Genomic DNA, 20,828 nt, shown 5'->3' with positions numbered 1-20,828 from the left:
GAAATAAAAAATAGGATCTTTCTATGATGTGCATGTATGTGTTTATGTATTTTGTTATGGATTGTGGCCACAAGGTACCAAATTGGCTTAAGAGTAACCATAAATTAAATAAATAATAAGCCCACATGCTTTTCAAATTCACATGAATGTCAGGCCTCTGAGCCCAAGCCAAGCCATCACATCCCCTGTGACTTGCACGTCCGCAGCCCCTGTGACTTGCACGTATATGCCCAGATGGCCTGAAGTAACTGAAGAATCACAAAAGAAGTGAAAATGCCCTCCCCGGCCTTAACTGATGACATTCCACCACAAAAGAAGTGAAAATGGCCGGTCCTTGCCTTAAGTGATGACATTAACTTGTGAAATTCCTTTTCCTGGCTCATCCTGGCTCAAAAAGCTCCCCCACTGAGCACCTTGAGACCCCCACTCCTGCCCGCCAGAGAACAACCCCCCTTTGACTGGAATTTTCCTTTACCTACCCAAATCCTATAAAATGGCCCCACCCTTCACTGACTCTCTTTTCGGACTCAGCCTGCCCACACCCAGGTGATTGAAAAGCTTTATTGCTCACACAAAGCCTGTTTGGTGGTCTCTTCACAGGGACGCACATGACAATGACTTAAATAAAATCTTTAATAAATAAACTGGCTTTAAAATTCTTGGTAAAGTAACATTAGAATTAGAACTGTAGCATTTTTCTTTCTGTTTATTGATCAAGTGGGTTCATGTTTATCCTTGGCAAATATTATAAGGTGTCAAAATTTTGCATAAGGGTTGTAAAACTATAAAGCCAGCCCAAAACAGAATAATCTTTGCTTGTGTAATTTTTGCTGAATAAGACATTTGGTGAAAGGACACAAAGATAGATGTGTACCCGCCCCCCCCCCCGCTACACCCTTTGTTCTGCTCTCTAATCTTTGCACATTCCAGAGATTTCCTAAGTTCTGTGAGTACCTGTTTTTCTGCACGTACCAGAGATTTTGTAAGTTCTGAGGCAAGGTCACAAGATGTGTTTAAGTAAGATAAACTCTTGCTGCCATAAACCTGCTCTCCCGCCTCAAAGGTTGAACCGAAATATCAGAAATGGCGGGAACCAATCATAGTTAGCCAAATTGCCTTGTTCAAACACTAGCCAATCAAATATCTGATTTGTATAATAACTCTATGCCCACTTTTCTTAGACTATATAACACTGCTCGGAGCTCAGTGTGGGAGCTCTCCTGCCCGTCTCGTTTCGTGAGCGAGGGAGAGTTCCAGGTTCGAACCTGTAATAAAGATCCTTGCTGCTTAGCTTTGACTCTGGACTCTGGTGGTCTTCTTCAGGGAATAAACGGTCTGGGCATAACATTGGTATTGTTGGTTTAATGAAAACAGCTACATACTGAATTATTGGTAAAATACTCATATAGTCAGCCTTAAGTGTATTTCTTGAGTAAACACCCACAATTCATAGGCTGTAAAAATGATTAACAGGGAAATAATTTTAAATGATGACTATCAGTCTTTATAAATACACTAGGTGAACTATTAAATAAATTAATGAGGTAAATGTAATAGAATAAATGTTTGTAAACACACTTGTCTAAAGTTTGTTTGAATCTAAAGTTATATTTAACATTGGATATTCATTAACTGGGCAATGTCCAGTTTGAAAAATGATAGGAAAACATTTTTTTTTAAATGTGTTCTTATTGAAAGGTAAATAATGTTTGTTTAATTCAAAGGTTATTTAAAAGTTATATGCAAAAGAAGGTAAAAGGAACCAGGAAATAAGAGAGACTTAAAGGAAGTTATACATATTAAGAGGTATTTTTGGTAAGAAAGGTTAAAAAATATTTTTGTATGAGAAATAATCTTGTGTGGTAAATTTTTGTCCTAAAATAAACTATCTAGTTGTTTCAGAAAGGGGGATGTTTAAGACAAACCTGAAAATTCAAACTTTTCACGAATGGTCTGTGTAAGTCATAATAAGATTAGCCAAAAAAAAAAAAAAAATTTTTTTTAAGTTACATTTAAGTTGGCTATAGTTAAAAGGAAATTTTAATAGTCTTTCTAGAAATTGGACTTTGATATTAAAATACACTGATACAAGACTATAAAATTGGTTAGAACAAGCTGTTATTAAAAATATTGACTTTTAATGGAAGACATTTTTAATTTTTATTTTTTGAATTTTTAAGTTCTGGGATACATGTGCTGAATGTGCAGGTTTGTTACATAAGTATGTATGTGCCCTGGTCGTTTGCTGCACCTATCAATTAATTTTTAAATTCTATAACCTGTTTTAATTTTAATTTTAAAATTCTTTAGATTGATGTCACAGAAGTTCAACTTACGCTGTACCCTGCTGCTTTAGCTCTTTCTAACTTTTGAGAAGTCCTGGGATGGTAACTCTTTCCTTCAATTTTAGTTGGCTCCTGTAACTTTTTAAAATTAATAGTCTAAAGTAAGGGAAAGAATATATGAAAACAGGCAAATAAAAAATCTTATAGGATCTGCTTTTGTTTGTATGTCTGTTTTATCTATATGTTTATATGTGTCATATAAAAGTGATATTTCACTACCAAAATATGCAAGAGCTCTAATTAATTGGCTTAAAGAGAAGTAAGTGCATATGAAACTAATAGAAGCTAACTCTGATACCTTTTAGTTCACATGACTTTAGTAATATTCATTCAGATTAATTTGGTAAATTTAATCTCAAAATTATCTCCAGTAGTTTAAAATCTCAAAGTCATGTTATGTTAAGTTAAATAATTTGTTTTTCCCCACTGGGAATTTGGGATGTTAAAAGCTAAAATAGCAGGAGAGTAAAAAGTGGTTTTTTTTTTTTTTTGGTGAAGTTTATAGAAACATAAGGATGTGATTTTTGCTAAAGAGAATATAATATTTTTGTTAGTTTAGAGGCTATTTGAGTATCTTTAAAATAAAGGAAACAAATATGCAGATAATACCAAATGGATGAAGAGAAAATTATAGGGTGGGGAGTAAGAAACTTTTGACTCTTGGGTGGCTATGTGGTCACCCATATTAAGGAGCTGTAGCTGGACTGCATTCAGTTACTAAAGGTAAAAGTTGCCAGTGCAATTTAGAGATGAATCATAGTCATACTCCCAGAGAGTTAGTTCACTGAATGTGTAAGAAAATGCAGACTACTAAGAAAAAGGCAAAATATTCAATCCCTTGGTTATTGTTATTTGTAATAGGTATAATGAAAGTGAAAGAGTGCTGTGTTTGGCCTGAAGGCTGGACCAAATTCAGATGTAAGTTAGCTCAGGCCACTATCCTCAAAGCTACCCACAAAGGGAAAAATTAACCAAGGCCAGTAAAAATTACCTCTAAGACCTGCGGTTACTAAGAAAATAGTCAATGTTGGCGAGGGGCAAAACCAAGCAACTATTAAAACCAGAGGGTATAAAGTAAAAAAAGTTCTTCCATTTTGTAGATTCATATCATCAGATTCCTGAGAAACCTTTAGTATAATGGATTGTAAAAATAACTACTTTAAGGACAGTATCTTTAATTTTAAATGCTATGCAATGAAAGAGCATGTTTGGGTCAATGTAGGACCCGTAGTTCACTATTAAACAATTGATGAGTATACATGTGATATGGATGCACAGGAGGTTATTCCTGAGACAATGACCAGTCTAGTGGATTGGATAAATGCTACTGTAGGTTCTGTTTACCCTGAGAAGGAGACTGCCCAACTCTTCCTGTAAAATGCCAAGTGGAGGACCCCAGATGAGGCAGCTGAAATGCTTCATATGCAAGCCATGTGGGACTGGCTTTATGATGATGAGGATATTCACTCACCAAATATGCCTATTACCAAGGTCATGGTAAATGCTGTGCTTAAGGGAGCTCTTTTTACAGGGCACCCCAGATGACATTACTCCTATAGAACTGAACAACTGTTTGAGAAAACTTATCAAATTTGCTTTCCTTCATGGGTCTCAGTGATGCTAATAAAACATTAAGGTAATTAACAACAAAAAAGAGAAAGGTAAAAGGGAGTCAAAGGACTCATCTCAGAAGAGTGGAAATCTTTAAATGGTTATTAATAAATGAAATAAATAAAATGAAAATTCATGGAGTTCAAGGTCTTTACAACACTATCAAAGACTGGGTGGACCAAAGGCAATCACTGCCGATCCTCCAAGATTAAATAGCACCACACCAGTGTTCTGCATTTGCCCCCAGATTGGGGAAATTTAAGAAAAATCAAAGGACGGATATTATCATGAGAAAGCTGACATTGCCTGGGGCACTGTTGAGGCAAATTTAGATGAAGATTGACAAAAGAGACTGAGTTTCTTGGCTTAATTCCCTGCTGGGAACCTAAATACATATTCATTAGTAAAGGTAAAATAGTCTAGTGGTAGAGAAGAACATTTCCTAGGAGCAGAACATAAAAATGTAAAGGTTGATAGTATTATGAGATTTGAAATGTTGAAACAGGCTTTACGTAAGGTAGTTGTGACCTCCTTTACCTACATGTCTTATGAAACTGGGTATCAGATCTCACTGGGGATGTTTCCCTATGTAATACTATAAATCTGAAGGCATGAAAATCTGCCCTTTGTGAAATGTTAACTGGATATGCTAAAAGAACTAGTAAGGCTGCCCGAGCCCACAGAATATAGGATAGAAGCTGAGTGCTGCTCAGGACAAATCCTCCACTTGATAACTCCTTATGGAGCATTTATTGGGGCCTATGGCAAAAATCTGTGAGCATTTCTTAATGACAACTACAAGGACTGTGGACTAGAGAATTTCCACTTATGGGGCATTTACTGCCTTGCTATGGGGTGTTAACTGAAGCTACCCTTGTGTTAATATAAATAATGGTGCCCCCAAAATTTTATGATAAAATAAAAATGGTTTATAAATGGTTTATATAGGATCTTGCTACCTGGGGAAACAAGCAGGAGGTCATGACCAGGAGGCCTCTTTTGCCCCTAGGTCTCACTCTATGTGAGCAGCTGCTAGATTCTACAGTTCCTGATAAACAGCTCTCATCTGACAAGAGCTACTTGGCTTGTGAAGAGAAGTTCCAAGGTGAACAAACAGCATCTTATATCGAGGGCTGCTTCTCTGGTTAAAGAAGAGGCAAGAAAATCTTTTTCTTTTGAGTGACTTATGGTTTAGAGTAATTGGGTAAAGTACACTTTTGTGAGAAAATTTACCTTTCTCTCTACCTGAGTTCTCCAAAATTCAAAAACAGTTCCTGAGTATTCTGATTTTATGACAATATAGTTATTTGCGTAAATCTACTAAGAGTCTTCTCTTTTCAAAAAGCACAATAGAAGACACTGGTTATTTTACCAAGGCTTTAACTAGAATAACGTATGTTTAGATAAAATTACAGCAAAGCCAATTTGAAAAAAGTGTATATGGCCAATCAATTCTTGTTGCACTTTATGCGAATGATCAGGCCAAATAATAAACCTAAAACTTACTTTGCACACAAATTGGTTTTACTATAATTTCTCTTTAGTAGTAAAGGAGGATTAGAGAAAGAGGTAAATTGTTTCAAAGGAAAACTGTAACACTTGTTACTCAATTCTGGTGCTGACTTTTGTTGTTGAGTGCAAATTGAATTATGAATCTCTCTTGGCTACAGTGATCCTCTAAAGAGTACCAGGTTATAATTTTTTATGTTTTTAGTTAGTGCTCTAGGGGAATAGTTTCCTTTTTCTGTTCTAACACACACATTCTTTTTTAATTGTCAAATTATTAATGTGATTGATCGCTCATGGTTTTCCTTCTTCCAGGAAAACCAGAATCATGGCATTCTGAGGACTACAGATGATTTGACAAAACCTGCAAATCTTCCTCATTTGGAATCCCATTGAGCCTGATCTGCTTTTCATTGCATATGCTCTGTTGCTAAAACAATACAAATACCCTCCCTCTAGGCCCAGGGACTGTTGTGCAAGAGGTGGTTGCATGAGATTACAAGGGCTGGTTTTGAGGGATATAATTAGTTCAGCTCTTCTCAATCAAGGATAGGTACACAGATGCCTAAACAGCTGGTAAAACAGGGACTTTGCCTTCTGAGCTCTTATGTGGCACCTTTTAATCCATTCTAACCATAAGTAATTTGCTGCTTCCTGTAGAATTAACAACAAATTATTACTGAAAGAATATAAAGATACCCATGACAAAGCCTCCTGGGTATAATACTCCCAGTTGTGAGATTTATGCAGATAATTATATATAAAAAAATTTTATCAGACACCTTAGGACACATTACTAAAGACAACAAAAAGAAATGTGGCACAACAAAAATCTCTAAATTCCTTAGCTTAAAAGGTTTTAATAATGCTTATGTTTTGTGTAGCTAATTGCTGTTAAGTCTGTAACTAAAACCAAGATTATAGCAGCTCAACGTATAGAAGTTAAAGGTAAGTCAATTTTGTATCTTCACCTTTGTGTTTTTGTTGGTTGGCTTTTATATTACTTTAAAAAATTTAACAGTTAGTGAATGCCTGTCCATGTCCATTCCCATCTGGGCTGTAACATTTAAATTGGCTATAAATTTTTGGATCTAGGTCCTTTGGCAATAGGGATTCTGCTGAGGGACAGGATGAACCTGGGGCAGGCAGCCATGCTACCCTGGCAAAACTATGGGATAAAGTAAATGTTTACTGGCCGTTGACTTTGCCTCTGGCAAATGTTGGCCAGAAGGAGGATAATGTAAACCAGAACTAGAATTCTAAGTCCCCCAACCATCTGAATGGACCCCTACTTTTGGCAAAGGGCATTCCAAAGTTAACCTGAAAAACTAGTTCAGGCCATGATAGGAAAGGGGAGGTCAGACATGTCCTGTTATACCTTCCTCCCTTTTTGGAATTCAGAAAAAGCTTTCCAGCATTAACACCAATACAGATCTTAAGTCTAATAGAAGAGACTCTTTCAATCTGATAAGAAACATTTACAATCTAGTCTCTCAGAAGCCTGATACCTTGAGGTTTCATCTACTTAATAAACCCTTGGTCTCCACAACCCCTTATCTTAACCCAGCTATTCCTTTCTATTGATTGTAAGACTTTAGACAATTACTTAACCAATTGCCAATCAGAACATCTTTGAATCTACCTTTGACTTTTGACTTGCAAGCCCCACTTCCAGTTGTCTTGCCTTTCTGGACAGAACTAATGTATATCTTGCATGTATTGATTGATGTCTTATGTCTCCTTAAAATGTGAAAAACAAGTTGTAGCCTGACCACCTTGGACACATGTTCTCAGGGTCTCCTGAGGGCTGTCTCACAGGTCATTGGCCACTCATATTTGCTCAGAATAAATCTCTTCCAATATTTTGCAGAGATTGACATTTTGTTGACGCATGGCTCCATTTTTTTTGCTCTGGTCTCACTGCCCAAAATTTATACTTTTAGCCTTTAAAATCATATTTGTTTTGAGAATGAAAAAGTTGATCATGAAAGAGAAACATGTTAGTTTTAAATCATAACTACTTTGGACATTGACTAACAAATTACTTCGGAATGGATCACTATTCTAATAACTAATAAAAGGAGGTCAATGAAAGCAAGTAAAAATAAGAAGCATTTCAACACATAGTTATTTTCAGTGCAGCAGCAAATTGAATCATGGTTGTACCTCCTTCCTTTATGCTCTTTAGCTTCAGAGGGAGAGTAATCAGTGAAGAAAGCAAGAATCATCTGAGTTTAAGTATTAAAATTTATGACAAATGATTTATATCATCAGATAAAAACAATCAAATCTTGTCCCTAATTTGTAAACTTGAGAAGCCAAATTTTAAAATATAATAAATATATGGAAACTTTACTCTTTAAATATAATATTTTTTTGCTTACTGCAGAGGTTCTTTACACATTTATCTTCTTTCGAGCAGAGAGAGCAAGATTCTCCTTTAGTGTAAGGAGGCATATTTGCAAAATTTCCTCTGTAAAAAAGAGAAACATTGATTAGTCAAGTGGCTGTTAATTTCTCCAATTTTTTTCACGCATGTATGCAAGTTGTTTTAGTCATTCATTAAGTCATAAACGTTGAAAACGAAAAATAATATGTCTCAATTTTATTTTCATTTCTTTTGTTAAACTATTAAAACAATTCCTTACAGGATGGACCACATGGAAGTTCTATTCTTGAATATTCTATAGAATAATAATGAGATCTGGACCCAGTGTAATTATGCATGTGATGGTTGCAAAGTTTTTATCATAGATAGTATGACTATTTCTTCATTTGGTACATGAAATAATTTTAAATTATAATATCATAGTCCTTATCTAGTTCTCTTTGATGATGTATGACTTGACAGCTATTATGCCTGATTCTTAATAGTATAAGTCATAAATTTTTCAAAGGCTCTTTATCTTCTATCTGGGAAAGACTTAAAAAATGTGTTACTTAGAGTACACACATAAAAACATAACAACATGAGTAGTATTCCATTAAAGAATATGCCACAATTTAGTTATATATTCTTCCATTGATGGGCATTTGGGTTGGTCAAGTTTTTGGTCACTACCAATAGGGTTGCTATGAATGTTCAAAGCATTCATACATACATCATTACAGGGACACAGATCTAACAGTGCGTGAGAATACCATAGCCTTCACATTGTCCCCAGCATTTGGCATGGCCACCCTCTAGCCATTCTAAGAGTAGTGTAGTGGTATTTATTGTGACCTTAATTTGTATTTTTTAAATGACTAATGATGTTGAGCATTTTTATGTGTGTATTTGTTACCTATATATCTTCTTTGTATTAAAAACATTAAGATTGAGTTGTAAGTTTTCTTTATATTGAGTTGTGAGAATTCTTCCTATATTCCAGGGTACATCCTTTATTTGATATATGTTGCTGTTATTGTTGCTGTTTACAGACTTTCTTCCAGGTGGCTTGTCTTTTCATTCTCTTAACAGTGTCTTTGAATAGTAGTTATTTTTAATTTAATGACATTAAATTTATATATCATAGTTTTAGTGTGGTAGTTTAAAAATCTTTGGCTATCTGAAGGCCATAAAGGTTTTTGTTCATCTTTTCTTCTAAAATTTCTGTAGTTTTAGATTTTACATTTAGGTCTGTTGATATGGTTTGGCTCTGTGTCCCCACCCAAATCTCATATTGAATTGTAATTCCCTTGTGTTGAGGGAGGAACCTGTAATCCCCACGTTTAAGGAGGGAGGTGATTGGATTATGGGAGTGGTTTCCCTCATGCTGTTCTTATGATAGTGAGTGAGTTCTTATGAGATCTGATGGTTTTAAAAGTGTTTAGAAATTCTTCCTTTACTCTTCTCTCTCCTGCTGCACTGTAAGGAAGGTGCTGGCTTCCCCTTCACCTTCTGTCATGATTGTAAGTTTCCTGAGGCCTCCTCACTCACGTGGAACCATGAGTCAATTACATCTCTTTCCTCAGCTAAAACGGGCTGAGGTACAGCTTCAGCTCTTGCTTCAGAGGGTGCAAGCCTCAAGCCTTGGTGACTTCAATGTGATGTTGAGAGTAGCAGAAGGCAGCCAAATGCCTAGGCAGATAGGCTTGGGTCCCTGGTGAAACCCCACCTTCAAGCCAAAGACAGTTTATAACCTGAAAGCCAAGCTACAAGTTAAATATTTGGACTGGATTGAGAACTTGTTTTCTTGTTTGGTGCACTTTCCTCTGATTGATACCCACCCTTCACCTATTTTACATATGCCAACCCTTTCCTAATTAGTTTTCTACACTGTTGTGGCCATCTTTGAGTGGTGTCTTTACTTTAACTTTTTTTTTTTTTTTTTTTTTGCATATTCACAGACCAATCAGCACATACTTTTCATTCTGAGTCCATAAAAGGCCCCAGAACCAGCCACAAGGGGGTACTTTCCAGCCTTTGGGTAGGGGAACCATTCCCTTCTTGCCACATTTCTCTTTGTTGAGAGTTTCTCTTTTGCTTAATAAATTCTACTCCACTCACTCTCCAGTATCCACACACCTAATTCTTCCTGGTTGTGAGATAAGAACTCAGACCTATCTGAGCTAAGGGGCAGAAAGACTGCAACGTGTTGGGCCTGTGGGTGCACAGAAGTTAAGAACTGAAGATTGGAAACCTCCACCTAGATTTCAGAGGACGTATGGAAATGCCTGTATATCTAGGCAGAAGTCTGCTGCAGGGGCAGAGCCCTCATGGAGAACCTCTACTAGGGCAGTATGGAAAGAAAAGGTGGGATTGGAGACTCCACACAGAGTCCCCACTGGGGCACTGCCTAGTGGAGCTGTGAGAACAGGGCCACCATCCTCCAGACCTCAGAATGGTAGATCCAATGGCAACTTGCACCATGCACCAGGAAAAGCCACAAACTTTCAGTAGCAACCCATGAAGGAACTGCCCAAGGCTGTGGGAGCCCATCTCTTACATCAGCATGCCCCTGATATGAGACATGGAGCCAAAGGAGATTATTTCAGAGATTTAAGATTTAATGACTGCCCCACTGGATTTTGGACTTGTGCAGGGCCTGTATCCCCCTTGTTTTGGCCAATTTCTCTCATTTGGAATGGGAGCATTTACCCAATGCCTGTATCCCCACTGTATCTAGGAAATAACTAACTTGTTTTTTATTTTACAGGCTTATAGGCAGAAGGGACTTGCCTTTTCTCAGATAAGACTTTGGACTATGGACTTTTGAGTTAATGCAGAAATCAGTTAAGATTTTGGGGAACTGTTGGGAAGGCATGATTGGTTTGGGAATGTTAAAAGACATGAGATTTGGGAGTGGCTGGAGGCAAAGTGATAGGGTTTGGCTCTGTGTCCCCACCCAAACCTTATCTCTAATTGTAATTCTTATGTGTTGATGGAGGGAACTATAATCTCCACGTGTTGAGAGAGGGAGGTGATTGGACCATAGGGGTTTTCCCCCCGTGCTGTTCTCATGATAGTGAGTGCTCATGAGATCTGATGGTTTTAAGACTGTTTGGAAGTTCCTCCTTTTCTCTTCTCTGTCTTGCTGCACTGTGAAGAAGGTGCTTGTTTCCCCTTTGCCTTATGCCATGATTGTAAGTTTCCTGAGGCCATGTAGTCAATTAAACCTGTTTCCTTTATAAATTACCCAGTCTTGGATATTTCTTTATAGTAGTATGAAATGAACAAATACATCTACAATTCATTCTGAGTTAATTTTTGTCATTGTGTAGATCCAAGTTACTTTATGGATAACTAATTGTTCTAGTATGATTTATTAATTTTTTTTTCACTGAAATACCTTTGTTCATTTCTGAAAAATTAGTTGAAAATATGTGGTCAGCCATGTGTGGGTCTATTTCTGATCTCTGTATTCTATTCCACTAATCTATTTGTCTAACTTTATGCAAATACCACAATGTTGGGATTATTTTACAGTTTTAATAACTTTTGAAAACCATATTATTAGCACTTGAAAGCAATAGTATTAGTCCTTTAAATTTATTCTATTTCAGGTTGTTTTGGTTATTCAAAATTTTTGTGTCTCCACATGAATTTTTTGATCAACTTGTCAACTTATGTGGTAGAATTTTCGCTGGGATTGTCTTGAATCCATAGATCAATTCAGGAAAAAAAAAAAAAAAAAAAGACATCTTAAAAATACTGAGTCTTCTAATTCATAAACAATGTCTATCTCTCTAATTATTTGTGTCTTTGTTAGTTTCTCTCATGATATTATGCAGTTTTCAGTATATGTCTCTTTCTTTAGATAATTTATATTTTTGATGCTATTTTAAATGATATTTTCACTCAATTTCTGCTCGTTAACTGTTAGTATGCAGACATGTAATTAATTTTTGTATACTTATTTTGTATCCTAAAAGCTAAACTTATTAGTTTTAGATGAGTTTTGGTAGATTCCAGTGGATTTTCTATAGAGTAGCAATCAGCACAGTATGGCCCAGAGGCCAAATCTGTCCTGTGGTCTGTTTTTCTGTATTTTATATTTTATCTGTTTTATGCAGTCTGTAAGCTAATATATATATATTCACATACACACACATATATATATAAAATATATGTTATAAACCATATTTTTAAACCATATATATAAAAAATATAATATATATTATATATGTTATATATGGTTAATATAAATGGGATAATTGAATATATGGTTTAAAAACATGTATAAAACCATATATAAAATATATATTATATAATATATAATGTATATCATATATAATGTATATAATATATTTTATATATTTTATATATATATGCCAAGGACATGAACTCATTCCTTTTTATGGCTGCATAGTATTTCATGGTGTATATGTACCACATTTTCTTTATCCAGTCTATCATTGATGGACATTTAGGTTGATTCCATGTCTTTGCTATTGTAAATAGTGCTGCACTGAACATACATGTGCATGTATCTTTGTAATAGAATAATTTATATTTTTCGGGGTATATACCTAGCAATGGGATTGCTGGGTCAAATGGTATTTCTGGTTCTAGATTTTTGAGGAATTATCACACTGTCTTCCACAATGGTTTGACTATTGTGGAGTTTACATTCCCACCATCAGTGTAAAAACATTCCCGTTTCTCCACAGTCTCACCAGCATCTGTTGTTTCTGGACTTTTTAATAATTGCCATTCTGACTGGCATGAGATGGTATCAAATTGTGATTTTGATTTGCATTTCTCTACTGACTAGTGATGTTAAGCTATTTTTTGTAGTTTGTTGGATGCATAAATGTCTTATTTTGAGAAGTGTCTGTTCATGTCTTTTGCCCATTTTTGAATGATTTTTTTGTTTTGTAAATTTACTTAAATTCTTTGTAGATTCTGGATATAAGAACTTTGTCAGATGGATAGATTGCTAAAGTTTTCTCCCACTCTGTAGGTTGCTTGTTTACTCCGATGATAGTTTCTTTTGCTGTGTAGAAGCTCTTTAGTTTAATTGATCCTGGTTGTCCATTTTGCTTTTGCAATTGCTTTTGATGTTTTTGTCATGAAATGTTTGCCCATGCCTATGTCCTGAATAGTATTGCCTAGATTTTCTTCTAGGGTTTTTATAGTTTTGGGTTTTACATTTAAGCTTTTAATCCATCTTGAGCTAATTTTTGTATAAGTTGTAAGGAAGTTGTCCAGTTTCAATTCTCTGCATATGGCTAGCCTGTTCTTCCAGCACCATGTATTAAATAGGGAGTCCTTTCCTCATTGCTTGTTTTTGTCAGGTTTGTCAAAGATTAGATGATAATAGATGTAAGGTCTTATTTCTGAGTTCTCTATTCTGTTCCATTGGTCTGTGTGTCTGTGTTTGTACCAGTACTATGCTGTTTTGGTTACTGCAGCCTTGTAGTATAGTTTGAAGTCAGGTAGTGTGATGCCTCCAGCTTCGTTCTTTTCTGCTTAGGATGTCTTGGCTACACAGACTTTTTTTTGGTTCCATATGAATTTTAAAATAGTTTTTCTAGTTCTGTGAAGAATGTCAATGAGTTTAATGGGAATAACATTGAATCTATAAATTACTTTGGGCAGTGTGGTCATTTTCATGATATTGATTCTTACTATCCATGAACATGAATGTTTTTTTCATTTGTTTGTGTCTTCTCCAATTTCCTTAAGCAGTGATTTGTAGTTCTTCTTGAAGAGATCCTTCACTTTTTTTGTTAGCTGTATTCCTAGGTATTTTATTCTCTTTCTAGGAATTGTGAATGGGAATTTATTCATGATTTGACTTTCTGCTTCTCTGTTGTTGGTGTACAGGAATGCTTGTGACTTTTGCTTATTGATTTTGTATCTTGAGACTGCTAAAGTTGCTTATCAGCTTAAAAAGATTTTGGGATGAGATAATGGGGTTTTCAAGATATAGGATTATATCATTTGCAAACAAAGACAAAGACAATTTGACTTTCTCTCTTTCTATTTGAATACCACCCCCCTTTTTTTTTCTCTTCCCTGATTGCTCTGGCCAGAACTTCCAATACTACACTGAATAGAAGTGATGAGAGAGGACATTTTTGTCTTGTACTGGTTTTCAAGGGGAATGCTTCCAGCTTTTGTCCATTTAGTATGATGTTGGCCATGGGTTTCTCATAAATGGCTCTTATTTTTTTGAGGTATGCTCCTTCAATTCCTGTTTTATTGAGAGGAGTTTTTAACATAAAGGAATGTTGAATTTTATTGAAGGCCTTTTTGTCATCCATTGAGATAATTATGTGGTTTTTGTCTTTAGTTCTGATGATATAATGAATTGCATTTATTGATTTGCATATGCTGAACCAGACTTGCATCCTGGGGATGAAGCCAACTTGATTGTGGTGGATAAGCTTTTTGATGTGCTGCTGGATTTGGTTTGCCAGTATTTTATTGAGAATTTTTGCATCAATGTTCATCAGGGATATTGGCCTGATGCTTTTTGTTGTTGTTTCTTTGCCAGGTTTTGGTATCAGGATGATGCTGGCCTCATACAATGAGTTAGGAGGAGTACCTCCTTTTCAATTGTTTGGAATTTTTTCAGAAGAAAGGGTATCAGCTCCTCTTTGTTATTCTGGTAGAATTCAGCTATAAATCCATCTGGTCCTGTGCTTTTATTTGTTGACAGGCTGTTCATTACTGCCTCAATTTCAGAAGTTGTTATTCGTCTATTCAGGGATTCAACTTCTTCCTGGTTCAGTCCTGGGAGGGCATATGTTTACAGGAATTTATCCATTTCTTCTAGATTTTCCAAGTAATTTGCACAGAAGTGTTTATAGTATTCTCTGATGGTTGTTTGTATTTCTGTGGGGTCAGTGGTGATATCCCCTTTATCATTTTTTATTGTGTCTATTTGATTCTTCTCTCTTTACTTATTTATGATAACAGCTAGTTAGCAGTCTATTTGTTTTATTATTCTTTTCAAAAAGCCAGATCCTGGATTCATTGATTTTTTTGAAGGGTTTTTCATGTTTGTATCACCTTGTTTCACTCTGATCTTGGCTATTTCTTGTCTTCTGCTAGCTTTGGGATTTGTTTGCTCTTGGTTCTCTAGTTCCTTTAGTTATGATGTTAGGATGTCAATTTGGGATCTTTCTAGCTTTTTGATGTGGGTGTTTAGCACTATAAATTTCCCTCTTAACACTGCTTTAGCTGCATTCCAGAGATTCTAGTATGTTATCTCATTGTTCTCATTAGTTTCTAAGAACTTCTTGATTTCTGCCTTAATTTCATTATTTACCCAGGAGTCATGTAAGAGCAGGTTGTTTAATTTCCATGTAGTTGTGTGGTTTTGAGTGTTTCTTAATCTTGAGTTCTAATTTGACTATCTTTTGTTCTGAGAGACTGTTATGATTTCAGTTCTTTTGCATTTGCTGAGGAGTGATTTACTTACAATGTGTGCAGTTTTAGAGAAGTGCCTTGTGGCACTGAGAATAATGCATATTCTGTTGTTTGGTGTGGAGAGTTCTGTAGATATCTATCAGGTCCACTTGATCCAGAGCTGAGTTCAACTTCAGGATATCTTTGTTAATATTCTGTCTCTATGATCTGTCTAATATTGACAGTGGGGTGTTAAAATCTCCCACTGTTACTGTGTGGGAGTCTAAGTCTCTTTGTAGGTCTCTAAGAACTTGTTTTGTGAATCTGGGTGCTCCTGTATTGGGCGCATATATATTTAGGATAGTTAGCTCTTCTTGTTGAATTGATTCCTTTACCATTATGTAATGCCCTTCTTTGTCTTTTTTCATCTTTATTGGTTTAACGTTTGTTTCATCAGAAACTAGGATTTCAACCTCTGCTTTTTTCTGTTTTCCATTTGCTTGGTAAATTTTCCTCCATCCCTTTGAATCTATGTATGTCTTTGCATGTGAGATGGGATCTCTTGAATGCAGCTCACTGATGGATGTTGGCTCTTTATCCAGCTTACCATTCTGTGTCTTTTATATGGGGCCTTTAGGCCATTTACATTTAATGTTAGTATTGTTATATGTGAATTTGATCCTGTCATCATGATGCTAGCCGGTTATTTTGCAGACTTGTTCATATAGTTGCTTCATAGTGTTGTTGGTTTGTGTACTTCAGTGTGTTTTCTGTAGTGACTGGTAACCATTTTTCCTTTCCATATTAGTGCTTCCTTCAGGAGCTCTTGCAAGGCAGGCCTTGTGGTGATGAATTCCCTCAGCATTTGCTTATCTGAAAAAAAATCTCATTTCTCCTTTGCTTATGAAGTTTAGTTTGGCTGGAAATGAAATTCTAGGCTGATTTTTTTTTTAAGAGTATTAAATATTGGGCAGGCATGGTGGCTCACGCCTATAATCCCAGCACTTTGGGAGGCCAAGGAGGGTGTATCACCTGAGGTCAGGAGTTCGCGACCAGGCTGGCTAGCATGGCAAAACCTTGTCTCTACTAAAAATACAAAAATTAGGTGGGTGTGGTGGCGGGCACCTCTAATCCTAGCCACTCAGGAGGCTGAGGCAGGAGAATCACTTGAACCTGGGAGGCGGAGGTTGCAGTGAGTCAAGATTGTACCAGTGCACTCCACCTTGGGTGACAGAGTGGGACTCCATCTCAAACCAGAATGTTAAATATTGTTCCCAATCTCTTCTGGATTTTAGGGTTTCTGCTGAGAGGTCTGCTGTTAGTCTGATGGGCTTCCCTTTGTAAGCAGCCTGGCCTTTCTCTCTGGCTGCCCTTAACATTGTCTCCTACAGTTTGACCTTGGGAGAATCTAATGCTTATGTGTTTTGGGGTTGATCTTCTCATGGAGTATCTTACTGGGGTTCTCTGGATTTCCTTAGTTTGGGTGTTGACCTTCTTGCTAGGTTGAGGGAGTTTTCCTGGATGATATCCTGAAGTGTGTTTTCCAACTTGGTTTATTCTCCCTATTTATTTCAGGTACCCCAATCAGTCATAGGTTCAATCTTTTTACCTAATCCCATAGTTCTCACAGGTTTTGTTTGTTCCTTTTTTCTCTAATCTTGTCTGCCTGCCTTATTTCAGCAAGATAGTCTTCAAGCTCTGATATCCTTTCTGCCACTTGGTCTGTTTGGATATTGACACTTGTGATTGCATTGTGAAGTTCTTATGTTGTGCTTTACAGCTTGATCAGTTCATTTATGTTCCTCTCTAAACTGGTTATTCGGGTTAACAGCTCCTGTAATATTTTATCATGGTTCTTAGCTTCTTTGCAATGTGTTAGAACATACTCCTTTAGCTCAACGAAGTTCATTATTATACATCTTCTGAACCCGGTTTCTGTCAATTCATCCATCTCAGCCTCATCCCAGTTCTGTGCCCTTGCTGGAGATGTGTTGTGATCATTTGTAGTTGAAGAGGCACTGTGGCTTTTTGAGTTTTCAGCATTTTCGAGTTGATTCTTTCTCATCTTCAAGAGTTTATCTACCTTTGATCTTTGAGTCTGCTGACCGTTGGATGGGGTTTTTGTGGTCTAATTGATGCTGTTGTTGCTTTCTGTTTGTTCTTCTTTTAGCAGTAAGGCCTCTCTTCCCTAGGGCTGCTGTGATTTGCTGGGGGCCTACTCCAGACCCTGTTCATCTGGGTCCCTCTGACCCCCGAGGTATCACCAGTGGAGGTGGCAGAACACCAAAGATGGCAGCCTGCTCCTTTCACTAGGCACTCTGCCCCAGAGGGGCATTGACCTGATGCCTACCAGAATGCTCCTGTATGCAGTGCCTGGAGACCCCTGTTGGGAGATCTCACCCAGTCAGGAGAAATAGGATCAGGGACCCACTTAAATAAGCAAGAATTTCCCTTATCCAGACTACCGGGACCCCTCAGCATTTGCCAGCAGAAAAGGATAAGATAGTGGTCCATGATACCGTGGCTTCCTGTCCTCCTAGGGGCTCCTCTCATGGAAATCAGAGATCTGTCCATAAACCGCTGGCTGGGGGTGCTGAAAATCCCTCAGGGAGAGGCCCTGCCTGGCAAGAAGGAATGTGTCAGGTTCTTGCTTAAAGAAGCAGTCTGGCCACAAACTGTCACAGTACCTGTGTTGCACTGTGGGGAATTTCTCCCGGTCCAAATCACTCAGTCTTGCTGGCACCAGCAGCAGGGGAAAATGGTCAACTGGAGCCACAGTGGTGGTGGGCACCCCTCCCTCCTGGGACCCGGTTTTCTTAGGCAGTCTCCAGCCTGTCCCTCTGGCCAGGAGGCAGTCCAATTTAAGGAAATCAATTTACACTAAAGTTGTATCACAGCTAACTGGTACGAATTTTATCTTTTTGGATATTTTTTCCCCTATGGATTCTATCTTGGATAATTTTTTTCTTTTCTTTTTTTAAAGAGATAGGGTCTTGCTCTGTTTCCCAGGGCAATCATGGCTCACTGCAGCTGTGAACTCCTGAATCACTGTCTTGGATAATTTCTAATGTTATGATTTTGAATTCATTCATCTTTCTTTTCTGGAATATCTAATATTCCATTAATTTTAACTTCTAAAAAGTCTCAGACATTGTAGTCCTCTGTTTTGAATATTTTTCATCTTTGTTTAACATTTAAAAATATGGAATACAGTTATAATCATTTTAATGTCTCTTTTAATTATAACATCTGTGTAAGTTCTGCATTCGTTTCAACTTACTGATTCAGCTTCTTATTATGTCTTATTTTTTTCCTTCTGTATATGGCTGGCAATATTTCGTTAGATTCCAGACATTGTGTTAGGTACTGGGTATTATGTATTTCTGTAAACCTCCTTGAGTTTTTTGTTGTTGTTGTTGTTAAAGTTATGTTGTTCTTTTCTTAAAAGTATGTGCTTTTATAATCATTCTCAATCATTTCTTATGCGGGATACAGTCAGATTACATGTGAACATTTTGATCCTTTCAGGTTTTACATTATGAATTGTTAGGTGGGTCTGGAGCAGTTTAGTTCTGCTCACTGTGTGAGTGCCAAGAACTGTGTCCTCTTACTGTTTCAGATGCTTCTTAATCTGGCCTGTTCACATGCACGTGCTAATCAATACTCAAGGAATACCTTTTGTAGATCTCTAGGGTTCTCTCTGTGTAGTTCTCTTTTCTCTGGTACTCTTTTCCATGAACTCTAGCTGTATTAGTATTCTTATACTTTTAGCTCCATTTCTTCAACTCAGGGAGTCAGTCGGTCAACCTCTGTCTTAGTAATTTCATGTGCCATGACCTGAAAGCTCTCATTGAGACAGAAAGCTGGGGGAATTATAGGGCTAACTTTTTGTTTGTTTGTTAGTTTTCAGAGATGACAGCCCTTTGTTGTATTATAACCAGTGTCTTTAAAACCATTGCTTCATGTGCTTCGTCTATTTTGCTTTTTTTGGCTTTTGTTTCAAGTGACAGGGTATATTGCTCCCTACCACTTGGCCAGGGGTGACACAGCAATATCCTCATATGCTTTCACAAGACCCATAAGAAATCTGTTATGTACACAGTTTGTTTGGACCCCAAAACCTGACTTATTCAAAGCAATATGATGCTTAACTGCTTTTTCATTAAATCTTGAGCCTTCATCCCCTATTATTGTTCTCTTTCCATTTCAAATCTTGTGATTAGTCTCCTTAAGAGAAAAGATAATGTGTCAGTAGTTTTATAATTTCTCTGAATCTATAGCAACTCTACTTTTCCCAAGCTATAAAAATTTGTATTTATCATTCTTGTTTTTGCTTCCAAGTGTAAGGTCATGGAAGAAAATACAGAGAGATATATACACATTTCTGCCTCTCTCTAGTAATTTTGGCATATCTCAGCTCCTTGTAGTCAATTTTGCATATTTATTCTCTGTCTTTGTTTTTATCTTTTCTACTGCTTGTTTTTAAATTGATATTTGTTGAACAGCTGGGTTATTAACTGTTTTTGTATTCTTCCTAGTATAGATTAACTGAGATTAGAGTTCTAGAATTTCATTTTTGGAGTTTCCCTTTAAGCTTATGCTATATTTTCATCTAGATATGCAATTATCAGCAAGACAATTAAAGTTATGTTGTTCTTTTCTTAAAAGTATATGCTTTTACAATCATTCTCAATCGTTTTCTTATTCCACTTATTTTATATTATATCAGAGAAGCATCTGCCAGCCTTTTTGTGTTTCAGTATTTATATATTACTGTGGCAATGTATTTTATATTATCTCTTTTTTTAAACTTAACAGTTTCCATCATTTTCTCTCTCAAGTTTAAATATTTTATGACAGGTATAGTTTTTCTTTAAATAAGGCAATATTCTGCCACCATCTTCTATTTTCACCTATCTCATTTGATTAGCACTTTAAAGGGAGACATTACTTATCAAAAATACACTTGTCTCTACTATAAGATCCTCTTATTTGGCAACCATCATCAACATTAATTTCAATTAAATTATTTTTAAGAGAAAATAACTCACGCAGGTCCATAGTTGCATATAAACATTGCAGATGAAGCTCCCCCAAGGTCAGGACACATTGCAACCGCGCAACCGACATAAAATGAATTGGCCCAAACTAACTATAAAGAAAAGGAATGTAAAGATAACATATGGAAGACAATTCTATTCTATGCAAACAATGCATTTAGAGAATTAGTATAATCTTTGTCATGCTACAAAAAATAATGTACATAAATACTTATTAGTTACATATTTTTTCTAATTTTTATATTTAGTTTAAAATTCTTATATTGTTATGGCTGATTTTATGAGAGCTACCAAGCTAGTTTTTCCATACTGGTAATCCTCATAAATCAAAAGGAGACTATAATATATAACCAAACTCATAATATAATATACAGCCAAAGTAATTTCTTCTAGATTATTTATGAAATATATTTTTATTCTATCCATGGGAATATCATACAAACAATATTAGAATCAGACTATAAATGAAAACAATAACTTACATTTATTTGTTTTTCTAAGAAAAATTTTACTAATTACCTTTTA

The 20,828-nt window shown here is 36.2% G+C and overlaps 1 protein-coding gene across 2 annotated transcripts in view; it reads right to left on the bottom strand.

Annotated features, from left to right (window-relative positions):
- GLIPR1L1 (GLIPR1 like 1) overlaps positions 1-20,828 on the bottom strand; it is a 38,238-nt gene that overhangs the window by 4,341 nt on the left and 13,069 nt on the right. For both annotated transcript variants that reach the window (XM_003906796.5, XM_003906797.5), the window contains exons 3-4: positions 20,295-20,395; positions 7,847-7,935 (exon numbers count right to left, since the gene is read on the bottom strand). In XM_003906796.5, the coding sequence (XP_003906845.1) occupies positions 7,847-7,935; positions 20,295-20,395 (190 nt within the window). The remainder of the gene's footprint in view (positions 1-7,846; positions 7,936-20,294; positions 20,396-20,828) is intronic.

Source organism: Papio anubis, chromosome 9, assembly GCF_008728515.1.
Source record: "Papio anubis isolate 15944 chromosome 9, Panubis1.0, whole genome shotgun sequence".
In the NCBI taxonomy this organism is placed as follows: Eukaryota; Metazoa; Chordata; class Mammalia; order Primates; family Cercopithecidae; genus Papio; species Papio anubis.
This window is presented reverse-complemented; position numbering and strand designations above follow the sequence as displayed.